The 23,467-nt window shown below is 29.9% G+C and overlaps 3 protein-coding genes and 1 pseudogene across 3 annotated transcripts in view; 1 reads left to right on the forward strand and 3 right to left on the reverse strand.

The window, feature by feature from the left end:
• Nucleotides 1-11: 11 nt before the first annotated feature.
• On the reverse strand, nucleotides 12-3,652 carry LOC105625054 (uncharacterized protein C4orf29). Its single transcript, XM_012206400.1, has 9 exons — nucleotides 3,561-3,652; nucleotides 2,927-3,011; nucleotides 2,667-2,849; nucleotides 2,452-2,564; nucleotides 2,220-2,358; nucleotides 1,951-2,148; nucleotides 1,578-1,875; nucleotides 159-444; nucleotides 12-72 (listed from the first exon to the last, which is right to left on the reverse strand). Exons 1-9 carry the CDS (start codon nucleotides 3,650-3,652, stop codon nucleotides 12-14), a joined length of 1,455 nt encoding a protein of 484 aa, XP_012061790.1.
• Nucleotides 3,653-4,802: 1,150 nt separating this feature from the next.
• LOC105625721 lies at nucleotides 4,803-11,198 on the reverse strand (annotated as a pseudogene).
• Nucleotides 11,199-12,707: 1,509 nt separating this feature from the next.
• On the reverse strand, nucleotides 12,708-16,921 carry LOC105625065. The gene is made up of 4 exons (XM_012206411.1): nucleotides 16,362-16,921; nucleotides 13,991-14,419; nucleotides 13,613-13,879; nucleotides 12,708-13,187 (listed from the first exon to the last, which is right to left on the reverse strand). The coding sequence occupies exons 1-4, from the start codon at nucleotides 16,919-16,921 to the stop codon at nucleotides 13,037-13,039; spliced, it is 1,407 nt and encodes a 468-aa protein (XP_012061801.1). The 3' UTR covers nucleotides 12,708-13,036.
• Nucleotides 16,922-20,075: 3,154 nt separating this feature from the next.
• Nucleotides 20,076-23,467, forward strand: part of LOC105625722 — an 8,459-nt gene continuing 5,067 nt past the window's right edge. Inside the window, exon 1 of the mRNA XM_012207045.1 lies at nucleotides 20,076-20,159. Within this exon, the coding sequence (XP_012062435.1) occupies nucleotides 20,076-20,159 (84 nt within the window). The remainder of the gene's footprint in view (nucleotides 20,160-23,467) is intronic.

Raw genomic sequence — 23,467 nt, forward strand, 5'->3', positions numbered from 1 at the left:
AATATTGCACATCAACTAACCTCTGTAGGATATTTTTTCATAGAGCGCTGGATGCATTCCGCTATTGTAGATCTGAAATGAAACATACTTGTTAATGAAAATTTTCTACATTAGGTAAAAAAGATAGACACAAAAAATTATAACAGATTTTGAAATACCTAAAGACTTTCTGATGAAGAAGATAAGCACTGACATGTCCAGCATCGATATAACGAATTTCAGCTCCCGGCCATATAGTGTCCAAACTCATGCAATGATCTCGTGGTACATAAGCATCGTTCTTGGCACAGACAGCGATGATTAATTCAGTGTCAACAGGTATCTCAAAATTCTTCAAATGTGTGCACTCGTCCATAATACCGCGCATAAATTGCAATGCCTCATGTTCGCGCCATTTGTTGTCTGAAAATAGCGGATGTTTCGGCACTGGCAATAAGCAAACTCCTGTCATAGAAAAAACAGTCATATAAAACCATGCTTACATGCTGTCTAGGATCGCCAAACGCAAAGCTAACAGATAACAAACATATCTGAATATTTAAACTGCTTTAATTTTATCATAAGAAAATGAGAACTAAGATACAGAATGTTGCATTTTAAAAGATCACATCTCAGAATTCTCTTTGTTTGCAATTTTAGAGAAAAATATTTCAGATAAAGTTCGATCTACATAAGACACAGAACGTAGATCACAAGTCGCAAAATTAGAAATTAATCTAATGTATTTTAATTATAATAAGTTGTAGGATGAACGTTAGCAGAACGCAGAAAGTGAGTGAACTTCAACTTTTGCGTCCTCTTGTACATCGGGCTTAAAAGTTGTATGGTTTGGAAGGAAACATAAGATGGTATCATTGGATCGATCTTGTAAAATTGTTTGAAGGTTACATGAAAAAGACACTATCAATTTCTTAAATAAAACCCAATATATTTCATTATATATTCTTGTAGCTTACTTCGAGAAATACTTTTCAAATCACAATAATGAAGTCTTTTTCTGATCAACTTTTCAAGTTATAAAGCTTGATGAAAATTGGTGTGACCAACATTAGCATTACAATAAATCAAGCACCTTGAGAGAAGTTCAAATAAATCAAGTTCATGCGCTTTACGTACATTCAGAAAAGCAAATGGAGGTTTGAATTAAGCCACAAAATCTTTATAATCATCTGAAACACTTTGAATAATGGCAATACTATCTTAATAAAGATCTTAATAAAGATTCATCAATCAAGAAGTTCTTAATGAAAAGATTTCATTGTATCATTTTCGAAGTGTCCAAGTCAACTACAAGGATCTGCTATCAAAAATTGGGCATTCCATTTAAGAAATTGATGATGACCTTCATGTACTTTTAAACAATTTTGCAAAATCAAACCAATAATCATCTTATGTCTCCCCTCCAAATCATATACAACAATTGTATCTAAAGCATTTTTCTCTAAAATTGCAAAGCAAATTTTTGGAGAGTGATCATTTAAAATGTGATATCCTATATTGTGTGTTTTTCTTTTATTTATAAACTACAGCAAATTGATGAATTATACACAGATATGCAATTAATTTATATGAAATACCTTTGAGAGTATTAGGATTCTTTGATTTAAATCTATTAGAAATCAGATTTAAAGGAAATATCTTAGCTGCTGCCTTCTCTTCTGCGATCTGATGTTGCAACTGATTGTTAGCGTTTTTAGATTCACATTCAATGGAGATATTAATGTCACTACGATTATCAATAGAATTGGTACTAACTGCATCACCTATAGCGTTATTGTCTTCATTGCTTTCATTAAACTCTTTTCTCAACTTATTTACTCTCTTCATGCTTGCAGGAAAGTGTTTTGCAAAATGTTGGCCAGCTAAGAAAGCATCCTAAAAGCATTAAATCAACAAAAATAAAAAGAAAATTTGAGAAAATTAACAAAATTACAAAAATGATATACTTACATCATGATCGATAATTTTCACCATTTTTGCGAGATCATTTTGATATGCTTCATCCGAAAAATATTGCATCTCCAAAAGTGCCCAATTTATCGATGCGCTCATTACTCCTTCCGTAAACACAGGCGAAGCAGTCGACCATGACAGACAAGGTACTAATGAAATTGGTTTCGGCCAGTTGGTAGCTGCTAAAGATGCCATCTAAAAAAAAAAACCAAGATATTTAGGCATATAATATATCAACTGAATTTCATTTCAGAATAAAAACCAACATGTCCACCCATCGACAATCCAGTGAGAGCCAATGGACCAAATCCATGTTGTTCACACCAGTTTAACAAAACAATAGATTCCATTATCAGGCAGCCTCCCATAATAAAGATATCACATACATTGTGCAGACTGGAACGTCTAAAAATGAAATGAAAAAGAATGGAGTAAGGAAAAGAAATCTGCAAAGGTATGTAACTTTGTATCTTACAAATCTTAATTAAGAGTTCTTACTTTTGATCGTCTGGCTTTCTCAATCCATAAAATGGATTTTCCAATAGTATCGATGCAATCCCAGATTCCTTGAGTAGTGGTTTAGCAATAAGATTTCTACGTCGCCAAAAAAACTAGTTAATAAGTAAAATATATAAATATCTCTGTAGAAATAAAGGTATACCATATTGTATACTTTGAAAGATCATGGCACAATAAGCAGTGATGCTACATACGTGATCGCCCGTTCCTGCAAGATGTAAACAAATCGGCTTTATTTTATGAGAATTCCATTTTGATGGTAAAACCATCTGAAAATAGGCCATCTTAGTTTTATCTGGCATTATTCCTGGAAGATGCTTCTCAAAAGGTGATTCAAATCGACCTTCAATTATATGACAGTCTGACCAAACTTCATCCTATAGAAAAACACATACATTATCATTTTTTATAATAGTGGAATCTATATTATCAGAAAGAATATAATATGAAATACTTTTGTTATCTCTATCGGATAATCAATTGGTATCATATTGTAGCATGTTTCCCGGTTTGCGATAACTTTCCTAAATTCAAAAATTCTGAAATAATGATTTAGATATTTAGATACTGTTTTAATAATTTATTGTAAAAGATTTATAAGTATTATGCACTATAAACATTATAAATGTTAAACACATAAAATTGACAGAGAGAAATATTATTAAATATTATCGAATTATATTTTAAGAATTAGAACAAAAAAGATAAAGAGTTAGTTGAGTCAAGATTAAAATTAATCTATATTGATAAAAAAAAAGTATTAATAGCCAAGTCAACAAATCTATCTTTCTTGACACTCAATAAATTATGAAGAATAATATTTGTCTCACTTAGGTCAAATAGAAATATAGTCATTCCTTAATTATATTTGTTACATCTATTTATCTTTCAAAGAAAATATCTTATCATTAACAGTGCTGAGTCACATAGCACCCCACCCATCTATCTATTATTATTCGATACAGGAGTGTTTTAAACAGATTACATGAAGATAATGGAAATTTACCCAATCAATCCAAGGCATGAAGTATTCAACAAGTGACGTTAGCTATTAGGTTAGATCAGGTTAACCACTTACCTTCACTTACCTTCTTAGATTTTGCGGATTACCCCAGCCCTTCGTAAAAAACTTGGTGAGCAGGATGCTCCGATAAACTGCGTCCAAACGACTCGGTGGCATTGCGATAAAACGGATATCGACCTCGTCGTTTACTTGTACTGTGTCGTTGAGCGAGATCCGATATCAACAAGCATCTCACATGAAAAATCGAACGGTCCCGCGTTTACGTATCATCCCCCTCATAATTTTCGGCACGCGCTCGAGTCGTTTCGCGGCCACGGAAAAAAACTAAACCTTCCACGACGTGTATCTCGTAGTACTTATGTGCGTGAGATTTTGCGCGCGGAGACACTAATCGAAGAGCGAGCGGTCGATTTAGACAATAAACGCAGTCGAGTGACATTCTATGATGCATCCTCGCGCGTAAGTACGAATTTGATTCCTCGTTATGAAAAATGATTTTGTTTGAGCTGTGATTAACTTAATGAATAATTAACTTGAACGTAGAATCTTACAACTCCAAACAGCACAAAACTTGCAGCAATATTGCTGCAACTTTTATGCTGTTGGAGAATAATAAATTTTTATGCTAAATCTAGTTAATTTCGGTAATTATTTAGAATACCCTCCCTCCCCTTCCCTACTTCAAATCTTAATAAAAATATACTCATTCGACGTGTTTCCACTTGAAACGAAAGAATCTGGCAAAAAAACACGGCGGTCGACCTCGTGAATCGAATTATTAAATGTTAAAGTTCGAGAGTAAAGTAAGTTAGAAAGGTTAAGGTATTTGTTATCTCGACTCAATATAGCGCTATGTTTTGCATTAGTTACTCAAATTCACTGTTTTAAAAACAAATTCACTGCTTTATAAATACAAATTCTATATATATAAAATACAATTGCTAATGCAAAGAATTTGTGTGCTTAAAGCAGTGAATTTGTGTAATTAATGCAAAATGTATACATAGCGCTATTGAGTCGGAATGACAGATATCTTAACCTCTAAAATTCTTCAACTTTAACGCTTAATAACTCGATTCACGAGGCCGAGCACCACATTTTTTTTGCCAAATTCTTTTGTTTTAAGCAAAAATACATCGAATAAGTGTATTTTTATTAAGATTTGTGATAGGGGGGGAGGAGGGGTATTCTAAATAATTTTCTTAATTTCAATAATTTCCTAATTTTTTTCCTGTATGTTGAACGATAAAAGATTAATGATTCTATGCTAATGAAATAGGTATTATTTGAGTTAATTTATAAGATATTAATTATCATCTTGTAATCTTTAATGAGTATAAATTCATTAATTTATTAAGACACATATGGAAAATGCAAAAACATATATTAATAATTTAATAATGATGGATTCCTATACATAATGATATATGAACGTCTACAATGAATTTATTAATTTCTATAATTATATAATTTAATAATAATAGATTCCTATAATATGAACTTCTATAAATATAAAATGAATTTATTAATTCGAGCCTTTTGAGTTGAATGGTATCGGATGATATACGAGAAAGCATTTAAAGGAGAATGTGTCATAAATAAGTATGATTTTTTACCATCCTGATTGCATTCCAAAACTCGACTCTGTCAACTCCGAGTATCTTTTATTCTTACTGAACTAATGTTATTGATGAACATTAAGAATAAAATACTCGAACTGACGATATTTAATCCCTCAATGTGCTCTTTAAAATTTTTATAGTGAATTTCATTCTGAAGAAATCTCATTCTTAAAGATTGAAAATGTAGCCACTCTTTTTCATGACTTGTTTAATTTTCACTTTTTAGTATGAGATTTTATTCTAAGTTTTATTATTTTATTTATATGACTCATACATATAGAAATAAATTAAGAATTAAAAGAAAATAACATCGAAATGACTAAAAAATAAAAGGGAAATTTTGTTTTTTTTTTAACATATCAAAAAGGAATATTTCAATGTGGTATACGTCTTTCATGCCAAGATAATATCCGTAACATCCCAGAGAACACAAAGTGGTCTAAAAGGTAATTAAAAGACAACTAATTATTATAAAGATATCTTTTAGTGAAAGAATATAGTCGACAAAAAGATAACTAAAAGACGACAGATGTCATACTTAGTAATAAGTCTTATCCATATGATATTTAAAGAATGATTTCTTTGGATATCTTTTAATCGTCTTTAATACTTCTTTTAATTTTTATATTTTGATACATATAACATTTAATAACATTGAATTCCTAAATTAATTTTTATACAAAACAAAATAAAATTGCATGACAATATGTCCCATTTCCTGCAATCTTTGTCTTATGTGCAAGTCATTATCTTTCATTATAGTCCCCTTTGAGGACTCGATTACAAAACAATATTTGATGAATATTCATTAAAACGTGAGTAAAATTTCTTATAATGCTGCATCTTTTATTCTGTCCGTATAATTTTCAAACATGAAAAACTGACCTCCATCTCACGTCCATCTAGTGACGACCTCGCGTATTGTTCGCGGATGAGTGATAAAAAGTATCAAGATAACGGAAAGATATCTTTTTCATGTTGTCTTTTCGGCAATACGAAAAGATATCTTTTTGTCGACCTTTTGCTTTATGAAAATGACAACTATAGAAAGATGTCTTTTTTAAGTTATCTTTCCGACAAAACTAAAAGATGTTTTATAGACATCTTTTAGTCTTACTAAAAAAAAACAATCTAAAAACAATGTCTTTTCGTCACCTTTTCGCTTTGTCGAAAAGACAATTTAAAAAAGATCTTTTTTCGTTATCTTTTAGTATTTTGTACTATCTGGGATTTCCAGATATGACAAAAAGTTTCGAGATCTTCATCGATAACACCGTATATACGAAACTCTTACGGTAAAAAATCGGACAATGAAACCTACGAAACAGCATTGTATCATTGCTATGTTAGCGTTATTTATATATTTCCTTTTAAATGGTTCATGAATGATTTGTAAGGATGTTGTCCGATCTTTTTAAATGGACATGCCTCTGCGAAATCTTTCAGAAGCAATTCGCGATCTGAACACCATGGTTTGCACGATTTATCGATTTCATTATTATTATGCTGAAATAGTTTAGTTCTCATTATCATATGCATTTTACGTACAACTTGCATGTTTTTAAATGCAGGCATTCCTTCTATCCAGGGTTCATCGATGAACCAATTCGGTGCATTGTCGACATATCTTCGAAAATATCTTCGAAAATAATGAGAATTAAATAATTATAGTAAATTAATTTATATAACAGACTGCTCGCTTTCATTGGAAATGTGAGGACAATTAGTAAGAGATAATAAATGATCAGATGGTTTAAATTTCTTTGTTCATTGTGCAATGTATAACAGGAAAAACAATGAAAAGTACAGATAATAGGAACAGGGAATAACAAATTTCAACCTATCAGAAATGTATACCAGAATGGATGCTTTCTAATAAGTTGAAATCTCTTATTCTCCGTTCTTATTGCCTGTACTTTTCATTATGTTTCCAGCTTATGAAAGATTAACATATTACTTATATCCATCTATCGAGGCGGACACAGAATTAATTGTTTTATACCCGCAGAGAGAGATATTATATCATCAATTCAATATAATCAAATTTCGATGATATAGTATCAAATTTTTATACGCAACAATGCAAACACTTCCCATACTATGTAGACGTTTTTGTATATAATGTTTATAGATATATTATAATTTTTTAGACATATATATGTCCCAAAGGAAGTCTTTATGATGCCTTCATGACGTCTTTTAGATATGCTTTAGATTTTCGTTTGCAGTTGCTATACCAATGATTTGGTAAGCAACAAGTCTGTATTTGTCTTTAGAGTAACATACCTTTTAAGTCCTAAATATGGCATATAAGTGCAGTCACTCAGAATAATTGGATTTAGAGTATTTTCAAAAGTATAAGCAGAAAAGAGCGAAAATATTATTATCATGGTAATTTCGACGAAATTATCCTACACGAATTTTTGTCTTCTGCGGTTATTCATATCTAACCTAATTTATTCATATCTAACCATTCAGGTTTCTCCACCGTGATCTACTATAATCTTCTTGCCAAAAGGAAACCGGAATGAATTCCAATAAAGACTCCGACACATTTGGATAAAATTTGAAAAGATTATTATTTATCCAAGTATACTTTTGGTTCACTATTCACTCATCAAAGTCGTTCGGAAATAAACTCCGGTCAAATGTATTCTGGTATAGATTCACGTATTCATATTCATCTGAATTTTATTTGCTCGTATTTTTCCGTTCCAAATATATTCGTAATCTTTGGCATTTTTTTTTAAGTGTATCGTTAAAAATTCATTTTTATCACATGATTTCTCGATGTAAGATAATTTCATAAGAGGAATGTTACGTACTGTTGCAAAACGAGAAAAAATTACGTAACTTTATAGATACTGCGCAAAATGTTTTGCAAGGAAAATTACTTAACTATCACGTCATGTTTTAATTTCTTTGAAAATATATATTACGAGATAATCCTACGAATTCTTTTTTATATCGCACATTTGTGAAAATATAAAGCAGAGCAGGATATATATTTTTTTCTTGCATCCCCCTAATAAAAAATTCTCAAGTTATAGAACGTTTCCATATCGAGTTTTTTTAAATTAAAAATATTTGAAAGTTTCCCTTTCATAAGGTCTGTTAATTCATACATGAGTTTGCATTTACATGCCTGCTACACACACACACACACACACACACACACACACACACGCGCGCGCGCGCGCGCGCACGTACGCACGCACGCACGCACGCACGCACGCACGCACGCACGCATATGTATGAATGTTATTAATGATTGTGCGTGTGAGAGAAAGGAAAAGTTCAAGTACATATATATAAATATGATAACATCACTAAATAGAACAACATAATTACATTAGCTCTCATTAATCTGATTTTCATGCTAAATAATGAATTTATTGACGTAATGTACAACTCAGAAAGATTGCAATACTTTTTTTCGATGAGTTTTAGAATGTAGCTTGCTTATTGAGTGATTTATTCTTATTTATGAATCTAACCATTTCCATTCAACCGCTGTATAAACTAAGGCTAAGTTCTGAAATCCATCAAAAAAGAAGTGTTCTTATGATCAGCTGTACCTAATAAAAGTTATTTCCAAATCTTATAAGTCTAATCTGAATAATTGAGTGATGCATATAAATGCAGTATATGTTCATGTTGTATAAATATAATAAACAATATCGCGGACTTGTAATACATATAGGAAATATAATTAAATGGTTCGATGACGCACCGTGGTAAAAATAAAAATTGAAGTGTAAGTCGAATGTAAAAGAAACGTAAAAAAAACGTTTCTTGCTGTGCATGATTTTCAATCAAATTTGTTCTGTATCATATCTCACAAATTAAATAAATAAATAAATATATATATATATATATATATATATATATTTAATTTGTGAGATATGATACAGAACAAATTTTATTTTAAAAAATGAAATATACTGTAAAGATTATATCTGATATTTAGTCTATACTGTGTGAAATGTGAATACAATGAAAAAAAGGTGTAGTGATTGCGTGACAGCCAATCAGACCATTAATGTTTCATCTCTGTTTTCTAGGGCTATAGTTACGACTAAACTTTTACGTAGTTAGAAATAAAGCAAATAAAAATAATTAGTAAAATTGTTATCGTTACCTCAAAAATATAATTGCTTTATCATGAATTTACTCAGAAAAAAATGTCATTATCCATTCGTTATCGAAAAAAGTAATTTGCAATGGTAACGACGTTACAAATAGCGCGTTACTTGCCCATTCTGAAAATAACAATTGACATCGATTTCCTTGTCTTTTCACTGGGATATGACACATGTCTTGCCTTATATAATATATTTCTTATATAATTATCAATTATTCACATTTATTACAATATATAGATAATGCAGTGAAAAGATGTATATTAATAATTTAATAATAATGGATTCCCATAAATAATATTTCATAATGAATTCATTAATGTGAGTCTTTCGATTTTTATACGGCGATATAAATTATGTTTATAAGATAATATAAATTATGATTTAAATTTATATCCTTGTACTTTCGTCAAAATGATTTACTAATTTAAATAGATTTAAAAATTATTGTGACAATAATAAAAATATACATATGTATATAAACAAGATTATTATTTTTTAATATTTGATTATTAATACATCCTCGATTCTATTCCTTTATGTAAGTTTTATTACGTTATTAATAAGATCGACTGATACATATTATAGAAATAGTTCAGTAATAAAGGAAAATGGTATAGAAATAGCTTAATAAAAGAGAAATTTCGCTGCTTTATACTATTTTATTTTGATAGAAAAATCCTGTATTTTCTTCTTAGATCGCATGTGCAATTCCTCTTCTTTTTCCGGAGTGTAATTCACCATTTGATTCAATGTATTCAGTACTATCTTATTAAAAAGTGATCTTATGATTTTTGAATGACGTATCAAAAATCTGTTTAATTAAACAGGTTTTCATGCTAAACTTGTGTCGTAATGTGGCTTGAAAAGTTACTTACTTCCAAATTTTAAAAGTGGTCTAGTTTGAATAGTAAAGAAATGCTTATAAGCGCGGCATGTTTATGTTATATAAAATCATAATATGCAATTTCGTGGATTTAAGACATATACATATAGAGAACATAATTGAACGATATAATAACGCATTTTGTCATATGTTCCTATTTGTTACTTCCTTCAAATTAATTAAGTGTCATCCAATATTGATAGAAATCTTGTAAACATTGTTTTATTTCTTATTTAGACTGCTTTGGCAAAAGTTATATCTGAGTAGTTATATCTAAGTAGCATAATGAAGTTTAATTAATGACGTAATATTTGAATGTTGACAAAATATTCGCCTTATTTTATATAATTCGAAAAGAATGTGTGCGCGCGCGTGTGTGTGTGTGTGTGTGTGTGTTTCATTGTGATACATACTTCTCTTTCATACCGAGATAATATCCATACATCTTTAAAGATGACAATAAGCTTCAAGATCTTCATCGGTTGCATCGTGCAGATCAAACTCTTACGAATAAAGCAAAACGAAGTCTACGAAGCAGCATTGAAATACTGCTCTGTCACGTTGTTTATATATTTCTATTCAAAAATAGCAGATCGATAAATGATTTATAAGAACATTACTCGATCTTCTCAAACGGACACGCCTCAGCGAAATCTTTTAAAAGCAATTCACGATCTGGACACTATGGATTTGCGAATTTGCGCGCTTTGTCGATTTCATGCTTATTACTGAGATAGTTTGGTTTTCATTATTATATGCATTTTATGTACAACTTGCATGCTTTGAAGGCAGGCATTCCTTTGATCCAGAGTTCTTCGTTAAACCAGTTTACCACTCGATACATGGTCGGCAAATATTTTCGAAATTGATGAGAATTAAATTAATGAAATTTATATGATAGACTATTTATTTTCATTGGACAGATAAGGGGAATATTACAATAGTAAGAGTGAGCAACAGTTTATCAGATGCTTTTTTTTATTCAATTATGACATTGAGGAAAAGTGATATACTATACCTATTGATGCGGACACAGAATTGTTGTTGACCATAGAGTTGTTGTATATCTATGTATATATTGTATCATTAATTGCATATCAATCCAATGGTATAAATACGGTGTGCTTTTCGTCATAACGCACAATAAAGATTTTTTTTTATGACTTTATGATGTCTTTACATCGTTTTTTAGACACACATGTTATCCTATATTTACTTTGATATGTAACAATCATTTGATATTTACGCAAATATGCAACAAGTCTGTATCCATCTTTAGAGTGATATACTTTTTGTATCCATAGCGTATGAATGCGATCACTCACGATAATTGGATTTAGATTATTTTCAAATGTGTAATCAGAGGGACCAAAGCGACATAATATTAAATTCATAACAATTCCGGCCAAATTATCCTGCACGAATTTTTGCCCTCTATTTATATACAATCATTCGGATTTCTCCCGACCGGTGAGCAATTTTCTTAGCAAAAGGAATAAAATCCAATAAGGACTCTGGTACGTTCGAATAGAATTTGGAAAAATTCTTATTTGTCCAACTTCGGCTCACTGTCCATTCGTCGAAGTGGTTTGGAAATAAACTCGAATGTATTCCGCAACAGATTCACATATTCATATAAATCTGAATTTTCATTTGCTCATATTTCCATTGTGCTATTCAAAGTACACTCTCAATTTTCGATATTTTTTTTAAGTATATCATTAAAACTCATTATTTTTACGAAATGATATGTGAGAAATAACTTTACATAAAGAACTACAGTATACGACTGTTCTAAGAGAATTACTTAGTACTCTGTATTACAAGTATAACGATTTATGAATTTTTTAGTGTCTGTCATATCATTGTTCAACACTTGATCATCTACAATTAATTCGTAAGGTATATTTTCGTCTAATATTGTTTGTCATAACATTTTACGATTTTACCGTCCAGTATTTAATTGTTCAAAATATTTTTTATTTATATATTTGTAACGGACGTGCGGACCTCGATGTCCGTCTTGCAATTCTTCTTTGTCTGCGGTGATTTTATGACGTTATAATGTGTCGATTTAATCTTTTGCTATACGAAAAGAATGATTTTTTTAAATATCTAACATTTTAGTTCGATATAGATTTGCAAATAATTTTGTTGAACCATCAAAATAAATTACAGCAGAATTTTAAGCATATCGAAAAGCTTATGTTATAACTTATTTTATAATACATCGCTTGATTTTATTTTGCTGTCTTACTTAAGTTATAGAAACTGTATTCCAAATAGCGCGATATTTAGTTATCGTATTAGTTATTATAAAATATTTAGAGAAATAAAAATAATAAAAATGAATTTAGAGAAATAATGAAATAAATGGATTTCGCATTTTCTTCTTGCTGTTAATCTAATTATTTGTATTAAGTAATTAATTTAAACAATTAATGTAAAATAATTTAAAAAATTTTTTTATACAAATATATATATTTTTTTAAACGTATATATAAATGTTTCTTAGTATTTATCTTAATAGTAAAAATAAAAGTAAAATAATTTTTATTCTATTTGTGTTAATGGGATTTTTTTTATTATATAAAGTACTTTAGCCTTACATATTTCATAGAAATGTTATAAATTCTGATTTATATGAAAAAGTTTAAGCGTGAGTAACACACATTTTTACTATGATTATTCCATAACTTAGCCCATAACTTAAGCTATCAATATGATCTAATATTACAATATGATCTATTATATTATATTATATTATATTATAATATTATTTTACATTGATATCTACTATTATATTAATGCTGATACCTATTAATGCTGATGTTTATTAACTAATATCTAATAATGTATATAAGTAAAACTCCGAGTTTGTATATAAATATTATAGGCCCTCAGCTAAAGTCTTTTGAGATCTCTTTTTAAGTTCCATATGCTTTTTAGGTCTATATTTGACTGCTTCATCCATTTTCTCATAAAATTTCTTAGTCAGAAACTCTCTTATAAATCGTATCCTTATAATATAGGACATGAAACTAAAATCATAGAAAGAAATCATTATAAATGTTATTATTGTGAGCGAAAACTTAATTTAAATGAGTAATAAAAGTACAATAAAATTTCGCATTACACTTTAATTTTTTACAGTCTATGTCCTACAAACGAATCTTGATATAATACATTGCGATAGTAGCCTATCATATAATTCTTCAAACATATAAATTTTACATTTTTATTCTACATAAATAAATTGTCATACATAATAAAGATTTTTCAAGTAATAAAAATTTTTTTATTAAATCGATTGATTAGCTGAAATTGAAATATTTGATCTTTGTTTATTTATGAGAAATAGTCTAGGCCGTTAAGTTTGTTTTGTTAATAATTAACTTTTCGTTTTCTAACTTGACAAGGATTTTTTTGCGCGTTATACTTAATTATTATCTTGTGTTCTACTTACTGTTGACTTATAATGAGTTTAAACCGTTCATAATAAGTAAGCGTACTTCGCATACGTGGCATATCTATGTTCAATAAATTAGTGAGAAACAGTAGTGCCATCTTAAATGTGAAAAATCCCATAAAATAAGAAGAACCTTCTATTACGCATCTCAACATATGTTCCCATTCGGGCAGTGCTTGCCTCAAATAGGACTTCGTCCAAACTTCGATGAAGTCGCGTGATCTTTGTTTAATTTCCTTCAGACTTCCGCGACAGAAATTGTATCTAGACATTTATATGTTTCCATTAAATACGAGAATTCCAATGAGACATAGAATTTTTCAAATGAGGAAAATATTCGAGTAATGAAAAACTTTTTTGGAAACTATTACTTACTGATCCTCTATGCCAAGAAGATATCCTAGACCTCTCCATGTGTGGCAAAAGGCTGCCATATCTTCATCGCTAACATAAATGCCGAATTCTTGAGGATACAACAAAATCATCCCTATGAAAGCAAATTGCGTGGCTGCCATATCTGCTTGATTCAACCCTGTGAGTTTGATCAGTACGTTGATACAACCATTTTCTATAGTCGGATATGGACAGGAAGATAAATCTTCTGAAATTATTTCTCTATTAGGACACCATGGATTTGGAATTTTAGAAGCCATTTCGATCTCCTCAGTATCTTTTTCACAAAGTTTCAATCGGATTTCACGGTGCATTCTACGCACAGTTTGTATATCGTTATATGCTCGCGTGCCCACAGTCCACGGATCTTCCGTCATCCAACTTTTTATATAACAAATCGTAGACAAATACCTTCAATGATAATTGGAAACTAATTATCAAATGTGCAACTTTCAACTCGTAGGGTTGTCAACAGTTATAATGAAATCAACACTATTAAACGGCTGTCAAAACCGATGACCAAGATTCTGTCAACCAATACTGGGCCATCACTGACAAATGACCGATTATCAAATGACAGCTAAAGTTCTGTCAGCCAGTACAGGACTATCTGCACTGGTAAATGACTGGCTAAAATGTGTGGATCAATACCATCTGTCAGTACTAAAATTATTATCCATGCTGAAAAAAAAGATTAGCTATAGCAAATTATATGATAAAATATGGCATAGCATTTTTAATTGGCTGCTGCAATCAATTAAAAATACTATGCCATATTTTATCATCTAATTTGCTGCAGCAGCCAATCCTTTTTTTCAGTGCAGTATTTAGTAGTTTGCCAGTGGCAGTCATAATACTGGCCCAGTATTAGACCGATTGTAAAACTCTATATAGGAATTGTATAAAAAATGCCGGATGTAGCAATCAAACTTGATTCAGTCATTAAAAGTTTCTTTCACGATTAATCACGCAATATTGCATAAATTAAAATTCCATACACACATGACGTTTTATTGCGCAAAATTTAATTGTACAACATTAGCCACAGATGTACACGCAAACTTTGTCAAATTCCAATTGACAAATTCGTGCAACATTTTTCATAAAACACATGACTTGATTATGAATTGAACTTCTTTATGTCGACCAAGGTTGAAAAATAATGATGCTATACAAATGATGTCGAATACTCAAAAATGTTTTCATATTTAATCCTAATAAAATTAATCAGTAGTAATTATCACAAATTCGTATTGTTAATTAATATTAGAATTCTGTAATTAGGTTTAAAAACTAATGAATTAATAATTAATTTATTAGATAATTAACTTATTATTTAAATTTTAAAAACAAATAATTTAAATTTTAAATACTTAATTCGAAACTTAATAATAAAGCTAATAAATTATATCTCTATTAGAAATAATTATTCGAATCGACGTCAATTGAAGTATGGGACAGGAACCAAGCTGAAAATCGGCTGAAATGTGCAAGTAAATCCCAGTTCTAATCAAATCACTGCTCTAGTTAATTCAACCAACTATTTCTAATTAATTTCTAATTAATTCGATCTAATGAATTCTTTTAGCAAATAGTCTGTTTCATATTTTTTCTAGATTTCAATCTCTTTAGATTAATCTGTTATAAATTAATCTGATTTTGTAACACAAATAATGTATTAGGTATACACATATTATAATATATCTTAGTAAGCAACAAACAACATTTTTTAATATTGATTTTATATGAATTTTAATGTTTTCATATAATTTAGAAATACCATGAAAATATTATTTAATAATGTGATGTTTCTGAACATTAAAAAAAAACATTTTAATAATATATAATATAATTTTCAAATATTTTAAAAATATTCCAATTTTTATCATTTCTCTTGATATAATATTTATATAGTACTGACATAAATACGTTACATTTTTTAGTTATTTGTATTGTAATGGAAATAAAACAATAACATCTGATTTAGAATCAAATAAATACTTACAAAGATATGCCTATGTTTTTTCTTATTTTTTTTGCTTCAAGACTCAGTTGTTAGTTGTTGTAAATTTCAAAGTTGAATCATAATGTTTTTTTCTCAAGAGTAAGAATTGTTCACTTAAATCGTGATTATGAATTTTTCACCTATTCCACTTCTGACTATAGTTTCATTAATTTCAATTCTTTAGCAGAAATGCTATAAATACAAGCCGATTCGATTTCATAGTCAGTTTTTAAGACTGCTTTAAGTCAATCGCAGAGTCGCATTAGCATCTTAAGACATTCTTAAAGATGATCTTAAAGTATAAGAACAGACTATAACTACTGATCTACAAAACCTTCATTAATTTACCTTTTAAACGCTAAATACGGCGTATGAGATTTTTGACTGAAGATGAGCGGTTTAAGAGCACCTGTAAAAGCGAATATCTGGAAAAGCGATATTATATTAGCAAAAGAAATTGACACAAAATAATCTAACACGAATTTTTGACCTCTCTGGAATTTTTCCATGTCCAGCCAGAGTGGTTTGTCCATCGAATTTCGACCACAATCTCCTCGATATAATGTGCCTGATATAAAAAATAATAAGGATTGCGGTATACTTGGCATATATGTTTTTATGTTATCTATAATATGTTTGATTTGTTCTTCCTCCGTCCATTTATCATAATCTTTCGGTTTCGCAGCATTCTGATCGATTATAGGCTTCATTTTTGTTACAAAATGTTTGATGTATTTAACGCTATTTTTTGCCTCTGCAAGTTCGTAGTGTTCGTTTTCGTCTGCATTTTTTGTGCATCCATTGATGCCATTGCTTTGATTTTTTATACTTGGTATGATTTCTTTCATGATATTCTGAATATGATCTTGTTTTATGCGATCCGATTTGTCATCATTCATCATTTCCATTTGTTTCTACTCTATCTATCAAATGCTAATTGCTATTCACTTCCGTTTTCTGTTTTTCCTACTTTATAATTTATTTTGTTGGTGATAGTAATTGCTTCAAACAAACCAGCCTATAATATAAAATAACATTATTATAATAAAATAACAAAATAAAAAACGAATTAAATGGTGATTTGTTATCATTATATACATTTATTTATTTTATGTGTGGAGAATATAAACGATTCATAAATCTATTTCAATACATAATGTATATTGTAAATGTATAAGGAAAAAATGTTATGTGACTGTATCTGACTATCATATTTTCTAACGATTTTCTATTAATTATTTTCCGAGCAACTTGTATTTGTAATTCTTAGGCCCGGTTGTACCAACGTTACTTTTAAGCGAAACTTAAAATTCTCTCTACCTCGTTTTAAAACCAAACAGAGACAGAGGCAAAGAGAATTTTAAGCCTCGCTTAAAATTAAAATAACATTAGTGCAACTGGGCCTTAGCGAATTACATGTAAAATTTAAATAGCCTATTAAAGAGATGAATGATGAGAGATGCGATCTCAATATACTGAATATATTGCGTTCTCTTTCTAATAAAACACAGTTATTATAACAATAAGATCAGAAAATACAAAATTTATTACGATCCGATCCACAAAGTTTAAGATTAACTTTAATCTCAGTTTAACTTAAACTATTTTTCTTTTTACCTAATAATGCAGTTTACTTTTAATCTCAATTCAATTAATTTTTATTCTAGCTCTTATTTTTATAATTAGAAGAAATTAAGATAGTAAGTTAAACCGAGATTAAAGTTAATAATCTTTCACATTTGTGATACCGGGCTTACGTCTACCGAGAAAAGCAATACTGAAAATAAAAGAATATTCTACAAATTAAAAAAAATTGTATATAATAATTATGAGCGCTAATATTTCATTAATGTGTATTCATTTCCTTTTCTAAGAAAATATCTATATAATTTTGAGATACAGTACACATCTCTAGAGTCCTGGTCTCCTGGTCTCTACATCATGTATGTTACATTTTTTCACGGGTGGCTGTATTTAAATACTTTTTTATGCATATTCTGTCAAGATTGTCGAAGTGAACGTTTCGTTTTGCTTTGATGGGGGCATTTATTAATTTTTATTAATTTTTATTAATTTTCTTTTAAATTTCTGATAAAATGTCTGAGTATATTTCGCATTCTTGTACCTTGATCTTATATGTTTATCTTTTTTGTAGTTCTTGACAAAATATTTCATCGGTTATCATAACGTCTTTATCGAATAAGCGAGAGCCAAAAGAGAAGGAAAAAGACATTAAATTTTCTAAAAAATGATTTTTGTTTTTCTAGCAATAGCTATTCTTGATATTTTTTTAACTTTAAATTTGATTTTATTTAGATTTTTCTACCTAAAAAAAACTTTATGACTTGATGGATTGCTTTCATCTTTTACATCGATAATATCGAGTAACGAGAAAATAGCTCATATAATAAGTAATTGATACAATAGGATATAATGGTACCCATGTAGTGGACACAGGCGATTGTTATTTATGGGATATATTCGTTCAAAATATGATGGAATCAAGTTTTAAATTAGATGTTTCTCTATTTCTCGATCATTTATTGCGAAAAATGCTTCGAACAAAAATTCTGAGGAGAAAAGAACATATTATTTTCCAATATTTCCACGTTGAAGAAAATATTATTGCATATCGTGTGATTTGACACGAATAAAAAATTGCATTTAAAAAATCGAAATAATATAGTTTTATCTATTCGTGTAAAGTCAAGAATTATCGATATTATTGCACTTTTTTTGCACATGTACTACTTTCATAAATTCAATTTGCGAATTTTTTTCCTGAGATTTTAATTTCGTAAAATGCGAAAAAAATTGCAAGTGTTCCTAAATTTATAAACAGTAGTATATAATTTGTTTTAGAAAATTATGTTTTAATTATTTGTTATTATTTGTGAATAACAAATTTTCTCGATTCAGTACTAATTAAATAAAATCGTAAATATTTGCTGTCCAATTGTAAAAGAATGCACACTTCACAGATTATTTATTTTTTAATGTGCAATAATGAATAGCAAATTTATTTTAATGTGCAATAATGAATAGCAAATTCGAACAACACATTACGAAACGTTTAGCTGTTGATAAAACGAATGCAAGATAACTGATATGAGTACTAATTAGCGATCGATCTTTCGAGAGATTTTTATTTATTTCAATAAGAATTTACATATTAACTTCGTACACTTAATTAAACGAATATTGTCAGTATTTAATAACTTTACAACTATTAATAGTTTTCTTTTAAAACGTTTAAAAGCTTCAATTTTCCCTCACATTTTTCCCTCACATTTTTTTTATATTTGCAAGATACAAATTTACACAAATCTTATGCTAACAAGTTAACCAATATAATTATAGTTTGTTGTGTAAATAAATATACATATACTTACAAGCTACATTAATTCTTTTATAATAAACAAAGTTAAGTTAATAATCGAATATCAATTAATCTGAAAAAATGCATTTAATCATAGAATTTGATCGCACGATCAGCAAAGACTATCGTTTTATTTTCAGTTATCACAAATTAAATTTGCTAAATGTCTTATAAAAGAATTCTTGCAAATGTAATAGAGTTTGAGTGCCGCAATAGTGTATCAATATATCTAGCAGTCTATCCACATATACGGTCTCTCTACAAAAATTCGAATATTGGATGACTTGATTCGGGTTCTAAAGGCGGAGAGGGACATGAAGGGCCACGTGACCGGGCGCGTGTTCAACAGTAACAGCTGCACCGATGCACTCCTTTCAATTCACGTTGAACCTCCACCGAGGTAACATTACAACGATCAGTTGAACGAATTTTATTCTTGGCTCATGTAGAAATATTTTATCCTAAATTCTGAGTGCCATAAAAATCCATTTTATCCGCGTTTGTGTTAATTCAATCGTAAATTATTCTGTTTTCCCTCTTTAAATCGAGATCAAAGCGTGAGATCATTGTTCTTATTTGAATATATCCTGATGCAGATAAAGTTATGAATATACCGTAATTTTCGAAAAAAAAAAGTGATTTTGATTGAAGTGGCAAGCACGAAGAATAGAATTCAAAAGACAATGGATAATCGCCGAAAACTAATCCGCAATCGATGCGTGATGCTGACTATTGTCATCGTCTACGCGTTAACTGTATTTACTAAGGTATGTGTTCTTTTCGAAGATTGAACATATTTTATAGAATACATTTGCAAAAATATTAGATTGATTTCCATTATTATGAAAATTATTGCAATTATCAATTATGGAACTTTTGCAAATTAATCTTATTCTTAAAGCCGAGATAATTAGCTAATTATATAAGTTGTAAATAAATATCTATATGTTATATTTACATTAATTCTCTTATAAGATAAGCAACAGAATTAAAGTTAATGATCGGAATTAATCAGAGAAAAAATGTATTCAATCATAAAATTCAGACACGAATAATTTTATAGAAGTAATCTGATAAAGATCATTAAAAAATGTATTATTAACGCAACAAAAGAATGTCTGATTAAGTTTATCTGAATATAGGAATAAATTATTATTCATTTGAGAAAAAACTGTGTTCGATATCTCTGTATTTCTTATTAATATAGTAAATCGCATGAGGAAAAATTTAATTGCATAATTTGCAAGAATGATGAGTTTTTTTTAAAATAATCTTGAATCATTTTTACGTAAATTGAATGAGATACATCGCTAATAAAGAGGGAATAATTGCAGATATTTTTCTATTATCTTTAAAATTCTCTGAAATTCTCGTGTTACGATCTCGGGTGTAGCGTAATTTCAAGCGCTATTCGAGCTCCTGTTAAACGAGAGACATTGGACTAATTATTGGCTGGATCCATAAAGCGCGAATGCAGGGCGAGGAAGAACGACCAAGATAGTAATTGTCGTGCGAAAGCACAGAATTTCGATATTGATTTCATGAGTATTATAATATGTGATTCGCTTGGTTAAAAAATATCACCGAATAAAATTAGTTTTCACGACGTGAATTTGCAATTTCATAACAATAGAATGCAAGTAGTAAAGAATGAGAGATCTTTTTTTGCTAAGGTCAAGCTGGAAATATCAAATTGCTCGAACACTTACGCGATATTTATCTAAGTAAAATTAAAAATATAATCCATAGAAGATATCGTACATAAAAAAAATATTTCTTCTGTTTATTATAGTTAATAGATTTCATCGTAAAAAACAAGAAGATTTTCAATCAACTTATTCTAAAATTAAACTTAATTATACTTCGTAAAAATTAGAATCTATTATTTCTTGCATTTTCTTGATGGATGTCATTTTTATTATTGATTATCGGTTAAAGTTTTTACGTAAAGATCGTAAAGTTTTTGCGTGTATACTAATAAGAGTAAAAAATTGAAAACAAAATATATGATGTTATGACTTGCACGATACTTGAATACGCCACGTTCACACGTTACGCGCGTGTATCAGCGAGTTATTCGGTTCACTGGGGTATGCCATATTTTATGAGACTCATTAACATAGCATGGGAATCCGGAGGCGGCGGTTCCGCTCGCGATTTTCGCAATGCTTTACCCTTGATTCCTTTGCGTTCCTACGATTTCACATAGGCACAGGGAACATTTATAATAATATGCTTTAAATGAAGAGAAAGAAAGACTGATAAGAAAAAAAAGATTGATAAAGGAAGATAAGGCATTTATTATCGTTCTAAGGTCTCTAAGAACAAATAAATTATAGCAAATACAGAACAAAAATTTAGAAAAATTAAAGAAAATTAGTTACAAAAAAGAATATAAAGGGAGACAATATATGTATAAATTCAAGGAATGATAGACAAATGACGTTCGCAAATAATACGAAACAGCCAAATATAATGAATTAGAGAGAGAGATTTACATATAGAACTATGTCGCAGATGTATCTAAGGAAAAGGTGTTATTACTCTCTGTGCTGATGTAATATACCATATGCATTACCTCACTATTCGCGCACTATATCAATAAATTACAATCTCGGTACGGATATAGCGATGTGACACATGATGACAAGGCAATTATTTATAAAATGATACTTCATAACGTGCTCACGTAGCTTCGAAGAAAAATATGACATATTTGACACAGGTCGAGTCGCGAAACGAAATGTAAAGAGAAGTCAGGGAAAAAAAGATCTGAAGAAAGGAAAAGGAATGTGAATGTCCAATTGTTAGCACGGCATTGCACAGGAAGGGCATGAACTCGTTGAAGTTTTACATACTTGTATTGTAAGTTATCAGCAAGGAAGAATCCGTTTGGTGAATGGCGCCTTGAAACTCTTCAAGCACGTAAAATCGACTGAGAAATATCTTGTGCGTGTGACTGATGAGATACCGAAATCAAAAGGAACCGAATCTCATTAGCATTGTAAGAGAACTTGAGGAGCGCGTTTCCTTATAGTGATGCTGTTGTCGTGGTTATTCTTATGTCTCTGAACAAACGCAAAAGATATTCATTCGCTGGCGAACATAAAACTAATGAGTGTAACGCTATATCAAAGTCATATTAATTGCGCATATTTATCACTATCATGATTTTCCATTCTTGATCTATCTATTTTTATATCTACTTTTTTTTATTAATTATCTCTTACTACTAACTTTGCATCGCAGAAACATATTTGTTAGAAAGAATACTTGATGCAAATATTGTTATGTAAATTAATCTACGCTGTCATGATTTTTTATTATCTTAGAAGGATATTGCAAATTCTATGTACATTCACCGCTAAGCTTTCAGTGTCATTAGAGGATCCAATTTGCCATATATTAAAGCAAAGACAAGCTTTCAAAAATTTGATCCATTATCAATTTGGACATTTAGCTTCTTGAACGTGAAATTTACATATCGACATCGATCTAACAATATTGCATCGCTCGATAGCGACAGTATTCTATAATTAATCTTTGCTTTTTACGTAACATTTTATTTTTTTGTGACGTTTCAAGTTTTTCAGAAAAATATTCTCAATAAAATATCAAGTTTTATTTTAAATGCGAGGTGAGCGTTTTATAATTAACAATGTTTAATGCAAATTATTCGCGACGTTAAAACAGATACAAGAATATGCTTTTATCTCCTTTCCTCCCTCGTGTCCATGTGCATGGTAGCTTCCTCCGATTTATAGAATATGCGGAGGGCGGAGTGTTCACGGAACAATAGGGTGCATAGCGACCGAAGATAATTATCGTGGTTCTCGAGCAGCTGCGACTGTGGGTTCACCCTCGGGGTAACCCAGCGTCTTCCTCCGGGAAGTAGAGCCGGCTGGTATGCTCGGAAGTCTAACACACACACACACACACACACACACACACACACACACACACACACACACACACAACGAAGAGAGACGAGGACGACCACGTCGTGGCGTCGACCGTCCGACGTACGTACTCGTCGTCCGTTGTTCGTACGTTAGGTTTCGGGTCGGTCGTACCT

Source organism: Atta cephalotes (genome assembly GCF_000143395.1).
Source record: "Atta cephalotes unplaced genomic scaffold scaffold00003, whole genome shotgun sequence".
In the NCBI taxonomy this organism is placed as follows: domain Eukaryota; kingdom Metazoa; phylum Arthropoda; class Insecta; order Hymenoptera; family Formicidae; genus Atta; species Atta cephalotes.